This window comes from Eutrigla gurnardus, assembly GCF_963514095.1.
Source record: "Eutrigla gurnardus genome assembly, chromosome: 8".
Taxonomy (NCBI): Eukaryota; Metazoa; Chordata; class Actinopteri; order Perciformes; family Triglidae; genus Eutrigla; species Eutrigla gurnardus.
This window is the reverse complement of record NC_139922.1, coordinates 19,406,204-19,422,560: the sequence shown is the minus strand read 5'-3', so window position 1 is coordinate 19,422,560 and position 16,357 is coordinate 19,406,204. Positions and strand designations below refer to the sequence as shown.

The window sequence follows — 16,357 nt, the reverse complement described above, 5'->3', positions numbered from 1 at the left end:
GTGTTTTTGCCCCCCACGTGACTGTATGCAGTCCAGACAACAGAACCCAGGACCTACTGTACCAGGAGGAGCCCAGGGCCCTCGGACTAGAGGATGCCTGGCCCTCATGGAGTCTGTTAGTCAGAAACATGCACAACATGAATGTATTTAGGACTTTACATCTTCAGCGGCAATGAGCAGGGTTGGCCACAGGGAGGCAGCACAGTGACAAATACTAACTGGGGGAAATACATATTTCTTCTCACTAGGACACTGATGGAGGTACAAAAAACGGCAGCAAACCTGTGACCTCTCACTCTTACACACACACAGATGCACGCACACTACACACATAGTATGCACACATTTCACACTCGTGCAAAACAAATAATCATAATCATGCTTGCAGGGAACTTCAAAGTACATCAGATCTTGATTCTTCTTTGGTGCTGTCATCCCGTGGGGGGGTTTAGCTCAGGAGGTAGAGCGGGTTGGCTGGCAAGATTGCCGGTTCGATCCCCGGCTCCTCCTAGCTGAGTTCCTGGTGTCCCTGAGCAAGACACCCAATTGCTCCTGACGAGCTGGGTGTTGCCCTGTGTGGTTGACTCCGCCGTCGGTTTGTGAATGTGTGAGTGAATGGGTGAATGTCAGTCATTACTGTAAAGCACTATGGAGAAAAGCGCTATATAAATGAGGCCATTTATCTCTATATCTCTGAAAATGTATGTGTCTTGTGTGAGAGTGTGTATTTGGTGTGTGAATGTATGCCTGTGTGTGTGTGTGTGTGTGTGTGTGTGTGTGTGTGTGTGTGTGTGTGTGTGTGTGTGTGTGTGTGTGTGTGTGCACGCACACATCAGTGATGTCAAAGAAGCAGAAACCTTGCGGGACTTTGACCTGATTGATGTTGGTCATTTCATAGAATTTGCTCACAATCAAAGAAAAAAAAAGTTGTGTGTATTTTGTGTACAGTGTCGGGCACGTTAGTAATTAGTTACATTAACCTATATTGTGGTTGAATCAGGGAAGTCAGTTCGTTGGTCTGCGTTGATCAATGAATGAATATGTTTGATGCACAGCATCCATGTGGATGGTAGAGTTTCTGCCACGAGGTAGTTTGAAACAGGATCCATTGGCTGACGCTCCCTCGGACGCCTGCTTTAGGTTGTCAGCAAGTTGTACTGGTTGGTTGGCTCAAACCCCGTTGCCCGATTACAGTAAACATCCAGATTAAGCTACAGTGAGTTTGCATGTTATTTTCATTGTCGAAGCACGTCAAAGAGAAGATAAAAATATTCCACTTGCTTGAAGAAGGGATACGGTTGAATGTGTTATCATGGGGTTGGTGATGAAAGGTAATGGTTTCATTAAACCATTGCTTTGCAGTAAATTGAAGTCACATAAAACCTAATTTTATATGATTCAGTTAATGTTACCACAAAATAAGGAGGAACATTGACGAGCATAATCAATCATTTATAATTAGGTTCAAGAAACACTGATTTGTTTTAATCAATAAGTATTTCCTTATCTGATCAATATAAATCACAATATAAAACTCACAAAGCTGGAGTCACCCTCATAGTTAATGTGAGTCCACGTGTACAGTTTTATCATTATTGTGTCAAGCAAAAGGGAAGGACATTTTGGGAATTTATATCTTAAAAATAAAAAAATAAAAAAGGGCCGGTGTTTTCTCTAAGCGCATAGTTTATTGGTTGATTATTCATTACACTGACCCAATAATCCTCTTTGTTCTCTTAGATGCTTTGGTGGAAAAACCACGAGATGCCAGGACTTTTTCTGCAGTGTAAGATTTAGTGTATCGACTCCCCTGCAGCAGGGAGAAACCAGCAATTCAAGATGAGGTGGCTTTGTTTACACTGTCACTAAACACCTGTTGTTACATCAACAATTTGCGTTGCTTTTCAGTCCACATAAACCAGCAGTTGGAGGATTTTTTTGGGGATATGCTGATGTGGTTCGTGTCAGGAGTGGGTTGTTTGGGTGGAGGGAGATGATGGTGTTGTTGCTGTTGTGAATGCAGCACCTGAGTGTTCCCTATGGGGTCCCCGAGTTTCATCTTTCACCAACCTATCTGAGAGAAAAGAGCAGATGTTGATTATAAAAGATGGATGCTATTCTTTTTGAGGAAGAAGTCGGACCAGCCAGATAAAAATCGCTGAGAAGACAAAGGGAATAGGGAGATGAAGAAGAATCCTCCTCCCAAAAAACACACAAGCAACAGCCTCAAACCAAATGGGAGAGAATAAGGTGCGTCAGTGTCTGTTCCTCTACTTTTAAAAAGCATTAATACAACACAATGAAGCTTTATTTAAATGAAGAAAAAAAGAATCATCATCATCAAGTTGATCTGCTGCACAGCTTAAGATGGACATGTGTCACTCACAGTACTTACTACATATCACTCATCAAGCCTACTGTTCCTGACCAACATTTCTGGGGTTTTTAAAGAAATGGAAATTGAAAGGGTGCAGTTGCAGCCCAAAACCTCTAGCAAATCACATCACAACATATGTACATTACCCATGTAGAGACTAATTAAGTGAAGCAGAGCAAAGTTGGAGAGGTTCGAGGCATGAGGCATGTTAAGGCGGAATATAATTGGCCATTTGGGAGCCGTTTTTTCTCCATTTAAAAAGTTCCCATTCAAAGAGGACCTTAAGCCATTGGTCTGTTTGAACAGGTCAGCCTGTGTTGAAGGCCAATGCCTTTAGAATCAGTGCAGTATCATGATTCATCCACCAGACAGCGACACAGGCCGGGAGACATGTTCAGTGAGTTTTGGTGGTCGACTGAGAAGACGTATACTATTGGAATCTGTGGAGACTCAAGCTTTGCAAAATGACACATTTGTTTGTGCCGATAGCATAAAGTAGCAACATCGCTAGCACCACTATGCTAGTTATACACAGCATATTTTTGTTGTGTGTCCATCGAGTTAGAAAATAACCATAATGATGTAATCAGGGTCGATTGTGACCATCCATTTTTAATCTGTCTCTTCCAATTCTTGACACCATGAGGCAGTGCGATGCTAGAATGGCAGGAGGGCCCCTTTATCACTGCACATAGAACTGTTCAGCATTAAAACTAAAAAAGGGTTATGGGTGAGAATTATACAAATAAATGTGATGGGCTACATTACATTACATTTAGTTGGAATACATTTTCCTTCAAAGAGACATACATCTTTCACCCAACTTGGGCGTTAGTGTCGTGGGACTCTTCGGCATGTGGACAGGATGGTGTAACAACTGGCCAACCTACCACCCAAACTACAGCCGCACCTTCACCTTAAACAACAAGCAGAAATCATACTTTTATCTGTGTTGTCACATGATGATTATCATGAGAATATAGAGACGTTTCAGTCTAGCCTGTTGTACTCGAATAGCGCATGCAGTTACAAAAAAGCCACCAAAAGCTAGTGCTATTTTTGACTCCAGTTAATTTGGAATTTTCTAGGTTTGTATTGCTGCCTTGTCCAGATACTGCCAATCACAGTCAATTCTTTGTCATTGTTAATGATTTATGACTCAGTTTTAGGGTGCTTTTTAGGGTACCTTGTGGTATCCCAATCAGAGAACCACTTTGATTACATACTACTTTATGTACAGTACAATAGTTATGGATAATATCGGCCCTTGTGTGCATGGCTAGTCTGTTCAGATCTGGAGGTGAGACGTACAGTAAGAACCTTGTTTTTCTCCATCTCCCTGTGGCTGCAGGCTCCTGGTTGCTCTGATGGGATTCCCACTGATGCAATACCAGCCAAGCTCAGCTCAACTCTCTGGGTACATGAGCGTAGTTTAATTTTGGTCCAAGGTGTTTTTGCTCACGATATACCAGAGTGAGGAACTGGTTTCTTTGTGCCTATTCGAGCTAACGTGAATCATTTCATGTGATTCCTCAATTTTCTTGGCTCACTTGTGCATGTGCTAATAAATTGCACTGTTCTTTAGACGTGCGTGATCACTCTACGTTGCTTTATCCACAATTTCCTTCCACTGAAACTGCTCTAGTGCGACAATAAGTCACCTGAACAGCCGGCTTTGATGCACAGACTTCCAAGCAGACCAACCCCACCTTTGTGTTCCTGCCTCACAGTTCAATAGCACCCACCCTCCCCCCCACCCATCCACACCCCCAACTTCATTGTAGTCAACCTGCTGTCGCCGCAGCCCAGAGTGCCTCTGTTACTGCAGATTTGTTAAGAAGGTGGTCATTACGTTTCCTATAGGAGAATACAGCCCATATGTAGAGGGATTCACCACATCCAATGGGTAAACTATGGGAAGCAGGTTGATTAAGGCCTGTTGAAATCCAGATGACATGTGTTGCCCTTTCTTCTGAGATTAACCATTTCAAACGGAAATAAACTGTGGGGATTTAATCCAATCTGTTGTTTGGAAACCATAAATAATATCAGATAAATGTCTCCTTGAGATATCTTTTGCGGCGGCATTTGGTCCACATGCATAAAAACACGTAGACAATTCTGATGCTCTTTTTAAATACATTTCCACAACCTTGTAGGCCAGTCACTGCTGGTCACGCCTGTGGTTTTCTTGTACAAACTGGAGTGGACAAAAAGGTGTTGTCTTAGTTATGTCTGCTGCTGCTGAAGCCGGTTTTGCATCTTGGTTTGATGTGAACAAAAGTGGTCCGGAAGCGACCTGAGCTTGACAGAGCAGCCTTGTCTCCCGCAGCAGCTACTGCATCGCTCAGTGGATGCAAAATTATTTGCATAGGAAAATACAAGCGAAGTCTTTGGGAGTTGAGGAGACATCATCATTGGAGGATTCAGTTCATAAACTGAAATTCAACAACCAGTGATGTACACTGATATTCTTTCTGTACTGAGCTGTAAAAAAAAAAAAGGTAGTGTATTATATATCCACTATTCTTGTGGCAAAAGACATTTACTTAGATATGATATACACCCTGTATTGCTACTACACAATGTATAGGTCATTTGCTGTGCTCAGTAGCAACAGCTCTGCTGGTCGACACACAATATTTAGTTAGAGAGATCAATCATACGCACATCCTGAAGTGAGTACAGCGTCGTGGAGGGAAAGGTAACTCCTGTACACTACTCCATGCCTCAATTTAAAAATCACCGTTCTGCTTGGTTCTTTGTCAGGAAATTGAAAGAAATCTATATTTTTTTGACCTGACACACAATCTTTCCCACTCTCATAGAGGCTGACTGATTTGCCTCTGATGCAAATATCAACTGAAGACATGCTGCAGGGTGACGATGCAGCTCAAAACAGCAAAAAAACTCAAGCAAATCAACTTTATTCCATGCTGTCATCAGGTGAAGTAATGCAGTTGGAGGAAGGAGATTTGTACTTCAACGGTTCAATCTTACAATTTTGCAAAATTCCTGCAGTTTCTCCACATTATGATCTACTAGTTCATGTCCATAACGTCACCTTGCAATGTGAATGAAAGGCAATCGTGGCGAGTCCATTAGGAGTTTAGCGTCCCAAACAAAACTAAATATATCAACCAATAGAACTTCTCATTTACAGTTAGCAAGCCTATTCAACCTCTGTTCTCATCATCAAAACAAACCGTATGTCAGCTGACCTGAAAAACAGCCAAACAGGAAGTGATTTATGACATGATGTTAATATATTACAGTAGGTGTGCTTCTCTTTGGCTTCTGATTGTGATTTCCTGCCTAAAGGCCATAACACTGAATCTACAAGAAAGGCATTCCTTAATGAAGTATATTAGCCAATTCAGAATACCAAAGACACTTACATACTTACTATAAAAATGAATAAATAAGCGCCATGCTCACCATGCTTGTCGCTACATGTTGCAGACTGATTGATGGATGGATGTTATAACATCATTGGTTGCTGCTGGCTCACGTAAGTAAACTTCATATTTTGTTTTACAAGGAGACAAGATGATTGGCTTTAGATATAAAAATGACAAAGTAAGATTTTTGTGCATAGTTAAACATGTGCACAATACGACCGGGGATGTGATGTCACATAGGTGTGACAAATGAACAGGATATAGCATTAGTCATTAAGACGGTTGAGTTATGCTAACATGATGGAAGTGATTCCTTCTTACGCAGGACAAGACAACAAACAAGGGCATTTCCCTAAAAGTTGGACTAGTCCTTTAAAATGCGTGCCTTGCCTCGGGACAGGAAGTGAGCTATGACACCTAACAACACAGGGAAACAGGGAGTATCTGTGGGTGTCACACGCCTTTCTTGTAAATAATGCATGGATAAGGTGCTTGAATAAAGTAATGTCCTATGATGATAACCTGTTTGGAGAAGTAACACACACACATGTGCACACACACTCTCCTTTGAAGAGAGTGTGTGTGTGTGTGTGTGTGTGTGTGTGTGTGTGTGTATGTTGTCGTTGTCTCTGTCTGCTCCCCATCACCACCACATGAATAGAGCCGAGTCTTGTGCAGTCGACAGCTGTCTCCTTTGAACGCCCAAAGACAAAGGGCCTTAAATCCAGCGACCTCCCTCTTTCATGTGTTCATCTGATACCGCTCTTCCTCACCTTACTGTCTCTCCATTCAGCTCTGTGGCCCCGAGGCTGCAGCTTGTTACCACATTCAACCTCTGGAGTCTGTGGATTCATTAGAGAGAAAGCAGTTCTGTTGGATAAAGAGAACGGTGCTAAGACACAAACTTTAACCTACCGTTATATCCACATTTAGTTTCACATATAATGCAGCCATTTCGACACATGCTTCTAACAGGAAGCATTGTAACACTTCAGTTGTGGTGCTGCTTTAAAGAGGGATCCTGTCTCCAAATCTAGATTCAAGCCAGTAATGTTTTGTTTTATTTACATTTTCTTTTCTTTTAAATTTCAGCTCACATTTTTCCAAATAAATGTATTCCTCCTAATAGGTTAATCCAGCCATAGAAGAGATACAAAATGCATGGGGAAAAGAAAATATCTGAATGAATATTCAAAGTATAAGTATGATGGACCAAGGGGAAGCTTGTACTGTAGCCACACATACAATACAAAACTCTCCAAAAATTTTCAAACAACTTCCAACCAATAAGGAGACTTGGACTTTTCTTTCTTTCTTTCTGTAGCCAACCTTAAGTTCAAGCACCAGTTCTTCAGAAACACCTACTGATGAGTTCCTGTGTGAAGGAGAAGCGATTGCCAGTAAATGCTTTCAAGAAAAGCTTTTATTTTGGCTCGGGCTACAATGTTACTCTTAAACAAATCTTCTCCTTGCGATGCCTCCCATACACCCCGTGCCCTCTGAGGGGGAAAAAGCCATGGGTGAAAGCTAAAAATAGAATATTCCAAAGGAGACCAGGGAGTGTGTGTGGTGCGTGTGATAACCCAGGCGGTCAGCCCTCCATGTGTCCGACTGCCTCCCATTTACAGAGGGTAATTAGAAAAATCTGCAGGGCAGGATCTTCTTGGCTCTGTGTGTGTGTGTGTGTGTGTGTGTGTGTGTGTGTGTGTGTGTGTGTGTGTGTGTATACCTGCAAGCTGTTGAGTGTGTGTTTAGCCTGTGCATGAGGAGGCTGAGGCCCAACGCTGTACCAGGCAAAGGTTTCCACCGGCCCGTTCTTGCATAACTCAGTGAGTGATAACAACAGTGAATTCCTCTCAACACACATCACAGCTGCCAACATCTTTGCCTTCGCTTTTTCCCAGTTCACGTTTAAATACAGCCTGTCTCACAGTCCCGGGGCCAGTTGGAAAGTACAAGTTGAAGATTCCCCCAGAGCCTGCTCTTGTCGTGAAGAGATGGAGAGATTGGGTGATCCTCCTGGGGGCAGAGGTCACGTTCATCAAGAGGTAGGTCAGCTGGGGTTAAAGCTGAAGGTGTTCCCACATATATTGTGTGTCTTTATCCTCCGACCTGATAGGAAACAGACGGCAAATAGAACAGGGGCGTTTGGCTAAGATATGCACAGACAGGGGCTCTGTTGGCAAACTCTGCTCATATTTTATACTTAAGAAGCTGGTATGAAGTGTAGATGGAGGTTTAGCGAGGTATAGATAGAGGGAGGTGTGTCATGCGAGTGCATTTGATAAATATTAGCTGTTTAAGCAGCTTTGGATGTGTTGTGTGCCCTTTTGACTGTTATCTCCTGGGATGTTGACTTGAAGCCTCTTCAACACCAGCATCTTCCTGAATGATCGGATCACACCAGCACACGTCCTGCTCACCAAAATGTTACCTTTACCTGCACTCTTAAGCCTGAACTCTTCCCTGAACCCCCCCATCCTTGTTCAAGGAGCAGCTGGTCTCCATGGCTCTCCCATTATTTTTGATTGGCTGGAAATAACTAGATGATCCCAGAAGTCTAGTGTCTGGAGACTGCAATGTTGACAGAGCGGCGCCCAAATGTTGTAAAAAAAAAAAAAAAAACCTGTCGTCAGAGCCTTGAGAAAGCCGGCCTGCTTAATGTGTTAATGTGTAGCTCCTTTACAGTGTAGAGAGACTCAGGTAATGTTTAGGCCTGTGGACTTTGAGACTTTTTTGATTCATACAACAGACTGAAAAAAACTGCCAGTCATTTACTTGCAGACTGGCCCCTATGAATTCATAGCAGAGTCATTCTGGGTCAACGCTGACGCAAGCATTTTTTCCCTGTATTTGATCGGGTGCATCTCTGCAACTTTATTCCACTTTCCCTGTCTTATAAGTCAAATATGTATCTGTAGTTCATAGCTAGCTGTCACTATTCAGCACAGGTGTATTTCTACGCATTTTTATTACACACGGAGCTCAGGTTCCGGTGACACAACTACACAATAGACTCTAACCGGCACATCGCGAGCATTGTCTGAATGAGGAAGAAAAAATACAGATGTGACTGAAGTCATTCACTTCTATCTGCGTAGATAAGATATGCAACATGTGAGCCAGCCAACAAGCAGCTAATATAACACTTTCCCTTTCAAATTACCTGTAAAGAAATCAGTGCTTTTCATTGGAGATCAAGCTGCTGTTCTGGTTGCCCATTTATACCTTTGATAAAGAACATAATTAGTCTTAGTGCTTTTTTTTTAACGATCTCTTTTCTGACATTCTCCTCCCTTGAACAATTTAGCTCTTTGAGTGGGCAGGTTAGACATCTTTATATGTCCCTGCCCACCTCACTGCTTAGGTCAGATGAATATTTTGGCATTACCAAGAACAGTGTGATGTTCTCAGAGCCATGAATCTAATTTAATTGCAACCTTTTCACGTTGGTCAGCGGTAATTTACTGCCAACAGTGATGAGAAAAAATGCAGTGTGGGGGTTTGATACGCTGGAACATGAAACACTTATGACCGCAAAAAGTAGCCTATAGTGTATTTAAAAGTGTCACGTATGCGCACACAATCTATTCTTCTATATTATATTATATAGGCAAGTGGAAAATCAAACGTTTATCAAGTCTATACAGTAGATACCGGTTTACTTGCTATGTGTTTGGAGGGTCAGCATCCACCCTGTTGCAGCAGCTGCAGCATCTCAGCAGGCTTGACTGTTGAATCAGAACGGGGTCTAATGATTTTGTGGAATTTTGGATGATGCGTTAAAGCTGTGGTTGGCAGTTTATTTTACTATTCCTTCATAACATTTCAGCATATTGTTATTAGACCAATCACAGGTCATTTCAGAGAGAGGCTGTTCCTATTGGTTGTTCTACAAATGCAGATGCATTTGCAACTCCCTTCAGATGGTGAAAGCCTGATGGAGAGGAGGAATATCCATCAGGAAAAGTTGTTATTTCAGCATTGACAACAACTAACCCTAACGCTTTTAATCTGGTATATTCTAAGAACTCTTAAGATTTTTAAAATTTGGCATTGCAGTACGGCTGCCCGACCACCTGTAGTACCTGAGTACCCGGGCCTCTTTGCACTCATTGAGAGTGCTATGTTTTAACTCAAACCTAACCCTCTAACACGAAATAGCGTCTGACAATTAGTCTTTCCGATGGAGAGAAAATGTGGCTAATAGTTTAGACTTGTTTGGCTAGTGCAGTGAGCAAGTCTAGCGGCCTTACGGGAGCTATGACAGTAGCAGCTCAGGGCAAGCATCACTCTCTCATGAAGGTCCGGTGGGAGGGGCTTATGACAGAGAGCAGAGAGGGGAGGGCTGCAGGATGAGGGCTGTAGCTCCCAATCCTTTGTTTTGTCTTCTCCTTAAATCTGCATACACCCGGGGGGTACCGCCTGAATTACAACATATCAAGAACAAGCCTATTCTCACGCAATATGATGGTTTCAATGGGAGCTTCAGGCAAATTCACAAGGAACATATTTGCCTCTTGGTTAAGCCCTATTTGTGCGAGCACGTTTTGGGGGGAGGGATCTGCTGCATCGCTTTACAAACAAAAACAGAGAAAAAGGGTGGCCGAAACAATTGCTCAGACGTGGTGATGGTGATCTGGGAAATGATTAAGGAAGGGCTCGGGATCGAGTTCTAGGGAAGACTGTGGTTGGGCCATCACACTGAGGCGTGTCTGTTTATTTGACAATGATATGTTGATACCTTGCATGCAACCAGAATCCATTTGAGTGACACGTGTGATAAAGTTGAGTTTGTCGTCACGGCCGTCAGCATGGCACACAGAGGAGGTGGAGAGCTCGTGTGAGGAGTGGAGGAGGGCGGTGTTCCTTGGTAACTAGTCCCAGTGGGAAGCTTCCTTGCTGTACCTTCACCTGAACCCAGCCTTCCCCGGAGAGCCTCCACATCACAAACACATCTTGCATCATTAGCACGACCTGCTGTTACCCTGCAGCCAGACCCCCATGATACACTCTGTGGGATGGATCAGCTATTACCCAACACACAGTGAATGTACTGCACATGCACAAAGACGTAGCGTTTCGACTAGCCATGACAGAAATGGCGATAAACGATTGCACGAGTTCACTCATGTCCACTTCTGTAATGCTGAGGGTTACACTGATGTTCATTTCCTATGATGATCTGAATGGCATTTGTGAGGATTTTTAACCCTGACGAGAGTCTGCCAGAATCACAGAATCAATTGCATTTTGGTTTTTGTAGCAAAAATCTTCAAAGGTATTTCAGATCACCTTATAATGAAATATGACAGCATCTTCAATCTGTTGTTTGAGCCTTTAGAAATCCCACATCAATCCAGTCCATAGTTAGTCAGTTATACTATTTCATGTCCCTGTGACGGAGTTTGCACGTATACTATAAGGCACTGCATCACTTTTATACAGCAGAAACATTCAGCAAACAGCAGAACCACAAGGCCAGACATAAGAGGGGACTTAGGGGACCTAAGAGGGACTCCTTTTAGGTCCAGTTCTTTTGGTAAATTGTGTTTCTCTGTGAGGGCCTAAACTTTGGAACACAATACCCATACAGATACAGATACAGAATAGCACCTCCTATCATACATTCAATGACGTCCTTAAGAACTGGCTTTTAAGCAATTAAAAGTGTGAACACTTTTTAACTGTTTGTCTGTTGCTATTTATTGTTGTAGCTGTCCTGTCTAACCCATGGTGGTGTGTTCGAATGTTTGTCTTATGGAGTCAGTCAATTGATGACATGCTCTACTGTTGTTGTCTGTTGCTGTGTGTATTTTTTATTATGTTTTTATTGTTCAAGTCATTTTGTGGTCAGTTTAAAATCTTGCAAAAGGGCTGCATTGGCTGCTGGCTAACACTGGCACTATCAATGTGCACTGTCCTTTAAATAAAAAGAAAACTTATAATAAATGTCATGTATTGATGGTGTGTATGCAGACTTAAACTCACAACGTCTCATATGTCCAGGGCATCTCATTTATTGATGTTAACAGTGATGAAACTAAGCAATGTCGATTTAAAACGCTTGTCACTGGTTGCATGTAAATAGAGCTGGCTGTGAAAAGAAAAAAAAAGAGCAAAGTCATCGTCTCAAGGTGTCCTATTGTCCTATTCACGGCGGGGACATATCCAGGAAGCCACCCACATTTTTAGGAACTCAGGGAATTTACCTGCATTTCAAATGGAGGAACCAGGGTCTAAACGTCTAGTTCCCCTGCCGTGTTTCCTGGCCCCCTAAAACCCCAGAGGGAGCACATTCAGATACGTTTGCGACAGAGAGTCCCTGAAGTCAAACTCAAAGCTGGAAGCTATAACAGCAGCGTTCATTCAGTTAAACAGTATTGCCTGTCAGTTGTATCAATATTAGCTCTAGGGGAGGCCATTTCTTGTAATGATTATTGACATTCTAAAAATCATGTCGACTTCCAGTTAGTTGTTTATCGGTCAACTACAGGAACAATGTATAGATTGTGTGTGCTTGTGTCATCATCCGCAGAAACCTGCCTGCCATTCGCCCATTTGTCGACTCGTCATAGTTGTTCAAACAGGATTAAACAAGAAGGACTTTTAGTTCCAGGGACTCCTTAGTTCCTGGTGCCATTTAGTCAGAAATGTCCAATTGTCAGCTTAACTACCTCTACTGCAGGAAAGTAAATGGTAAATACTAGCATCAGTACTAACGTCAGATGTCTTGACGATACTGACTCCAATATTGATGACAATGGAGCCGATATATTCAGCTCAATTCTATGATTATGTATACAGCTATAAACATTACGTACTGGAATTTGAAATTGTTGCTGCATTTAAAAGGTTGAGTTGCAGTTCCTGAAGATTTTTTTTAACGAGTTGCTGGTACAATTTATTATTTTAATAATAATTAACCACTCAGTTAATATATATCTATGTGTTATTTTTTTACATATGCAAATGGAAACTTCTTATAATACAATAAACGTAAATTCACACATAGCGACTGACTGTTGCCCCAAACCATTATCAGCTGTGTAGAGCTCCAGAGAATGACGTTCCCTGTCTGAATCTCTAAAGGCTCGTGTAATGGGCACTCACCTTCTGTTGGTGCCATTCAACCTTTTTCATGCCTGGTTGAATTCGTCATACACGTAAACTAAAGCATATAGCTCTCCGTCTAAAAATCAAATGCCTTAGTAAACACACAACACGGCGAGCTCATTACACGGGGCCAAACAGAAAGTCTTTTGGAAGAAACGGGCAGGTGTGTTTGGAGATGGCACATCATCATAGCGTACTCCTCATAATGTGCTCAAACTGAACACACACAAACCCTTTAAAGCTCTCACAATGCCACGTTTTCCCGGCGAGGAAGGCGAGGCCGACATGCTATTTAAAGTAGGGCACAATGAATGATGACCTTGAGGTCAGCATTTACGCTCATTTCCTAAACAAACTGCAACGGCTCCTCTGTGAATGACTGAAACTTGACCCGACCAGCAGCTCTGCAGCTGTGTTTGACATGCAACAGGAGTCAAACTTTAGATGGTGTGTGTGTGTGTGTGTGTGTGTGTGTGTGTGTGTGTGTGTGTGTGTGTGACTGCACTGACACCAACATAATTGCATCACAGTATATACTGTATATGCAGTATGTACAGTACTATAATTAAGTTTAACCTTTTAAAATCTCAATGCAAAAAAAAAAAAATACCTGATAACTGTCTAATATTGAATATATGAATCAGTGCTGCCTGAATGCAAATACATTCATGAGAATGAGACTGACAAGATAACATAATGACGCTAGCGTGTCATATATATTTTATAGACAAATGTTCCCACTTAAAATCTGTAAAAAGTGTTTTTTACTCTGACATGTTTTTATGAGCTGATATGACAACAGGCAGTGTGTTGTGGACTGAATGATATTGGAAGAAAAATTTCAATAAATATATATATATTTTTCTGCCATATACTGTATATTGCCATTTGAAAAAATACTGGAATTTTCACCATCAATTTTGTACATTTTAAAGTGAAATGCCTCAACTTGATGCACTTTGAGAGCTTAATTAAGTGACTAGATATCTTAACAATTTTGCGCTCCAGTAAAAAAATGGTTCATAAACTACGCCTGGCACTTCTACTTTTTTTGTTCTGTATTTTTGAATAGTTTGTCTGTAATAGAGGAAGCAGAAGACTATGCCTTTGTCGTGTATTCTCTTGTCTGAAGTGACAAACTTTCACACACATATAAAACTAACTTTTTTGTGATGTTTTGGGAATGTAAAGAGCACACCACCACCTGGACAGAGGGTTGATCTGGTTAGATTGGTGGTCAAAGGTCAAGGTCCTTGTGACCATGTCTGTCAGAATTACCGTGTAGACGGTGTATGGAGGTCTGGGTGGTGAATACATGTTTGCCTTCAACTCCAGCGTCCTGAACCACATCCTGTTGAAACCAGTTGTCAGTAAAGTTTCCTTAACGTTATCCAAGTAGTTGTAGCTTCTATTCTTCAAGGAACTAAAACATTTTTCATTCATTAAAATGCATCAACATTGAAGGAATAATTGAGTAATGTTAACTTAATATTTTTACTTTGATATGACACCTCTCCACACAAACACGTAATTTGCTTATTTGCTAAAGATGCATGTGCATGTATTTCACACAGTATGGGATGTGTATGCATTTACATGTCATGATACATGAACTCGTGGGTTTTGATCACATGTGGATTCTGTATGTTACTCCATCTCTCTGCTTGTACACTGATGTCAGCCTCATCCCAGCAGCAGTTTATTTCTAAAGCAGCAGATGAGCCAAACAGGTGTGTTGTGGAAGAAGATGCAGTAATAATTGGTGTGCCTCGCTCCGCTTCCCTATGGCAACTGCCCCATTGGAGATTATGGGATACGGCCGCGCCATCCACACACAGCATCCCGCCCTAAATCCTCCGGGGCCAATTACCGGCCGCTGGTGGCGGGCCGCAAGTCAGAGCACGGCTGTGGCTGCTAGACAGCTTGTGTGCACGCTGCTCCCCTGGCGATTCTTTGGCTTTGCGAAAAAAGAAATGAGCTTGTTTTACCCCACAACCACAAGATAAAAGTTAAATATGCAAATTTAAATGTTGAAATTTAGAAATAGTCAAACACCTCACAGAATTAAGTCTTCTATGTTTTTCCTGTGTGAACTATAAGGTGGCGAGGGGGGCTTTGCTGCTGAGTCAGACAGGGAGCTAATTGGCGAGAGACTTAGTAGAAATCAGTGGTTGAGTGCTGATCAGCATAATGAGGGGCCTTTAAACATCACACCTGGGCTAAGTCCTCCAATTTCCTCTAAGACAATGTAAATCTCTGTAATTATCTCATAGTCACCTGAGCAGCAGGCCAGACCAAGGAGACAGGTGGATAAAACAACAGAAAGACTAAATGGACAGATGCTGCATAGTGAGTGAAAAGGCCTTGAATGTGGGAAAACCTACAGGAACAACAGCTGTGTACAACAACATTGTGCTTGTGTACTGTGGAATTATTTGTCATTATTCATCACCGCTGAATGTGCTATGACACGCAATGTATTGTTCACGGTCAGTTTCACGGGCGTGAGTCGTTGTTTGTCTGTTTGAGGCCATCTGCATCCATACAATATTCTCATTGACGGTTGCATTGCTGGCTGTGTTTTTACAATGGATGGTCTCAGAATATACGATAGCATGCCTAGCAGCAACTTTTTGTGTGTGTTGAGACATGTGTCTGTCTTGTGGGTCTGACCTGAGTGTTCAGACCTGGACCGGTCTTGAGCTCTATAGGGGTCTTGAGTACAGCCCCGTCCCTCAGCCCAGCTAATGTCACCTCATCCAGTACTATGGAACTATGAAAAGAAGTGGTACATAGTCCCTTCTCTGTAATGCCTCTAAAAGCACAGACTGATTTGAAAAGTCTGAGGTCAGTTCAGTTGAATGATTAATTTAAAGTTTATAGTTGGATGTGTTTTATGAGCAAGCAGCACCCACTAGCCTCTCTGGTGTTTTAAGAAGAGATTGCCCTCCAAGGTCACCTCTTGTAATGTGATTCCCAGTTGGCTAAGCACCATAAAAGCTACATCATGACTTCAGTTGGAGGCCTGAGGGGAGATACATGTCCAGCCTTACTAGTCACCATGGATACTGAATGCAGATTAGTGAAGGGCTACGTGAACATTTCCTGCATGGGGAGGAGATGAAACAGACACGAGCCGTGGCATTTCTATGCTGTCAGGCTACTGTACAGACAAATATAACACACTTAAAACGTTTTAAAGTGAGCAATTTGAATCCCCCGAGTGAATCCATAAAGACATACATCAAGAACTAAAGCTGTGGGAGGTGAGGCGGGAAACTCCATCGTAATATCACAATTACAAACCGGGACAGAAGAAACAAGCGTTTAGAAAAAACCCACATCTTTGTCTATTTCATAGAACTTGTGAGGTGTGATGTAGAATCACCAAATCTCCACTTCCTGTTTGAGTGCCGATTTAATTGCCTTCAAAATGATAAGTTACAGCACTATTTCCACTTTT

The 16,357-nt window shown here is 42.1% G+C and overlaps 1 protein-coding gene across 1 annotated transcript in view; it reads left to right on the top strand.

Moving 5' to 3' along the window:
* Positions 1 to 7,252: 7,252 nt before the first annotated feature.
* Positions 7,253 to 16,357, top strand: part of ttll10 (tubulin tyrosine ligase-like family, member 10) — a gene marked incomplete at both ends in the record, with an annotated part of 29,132 nt that continues 20,027 nt past the window's right edge. The window contains 2 exons of the mRNA XM_084016360.1: positions 7,253 to 7,298; positions 7,712 to 7,826. Coding sequence (XP_083872486.1) covers positions 7,253 to 7,298; positions 7,712 to 7,826 — 161 coding nt within the window. The remainder of the gene's footprint in view (positions 7,299 to 7,711; positions 7,827 to 16,357) is intronic.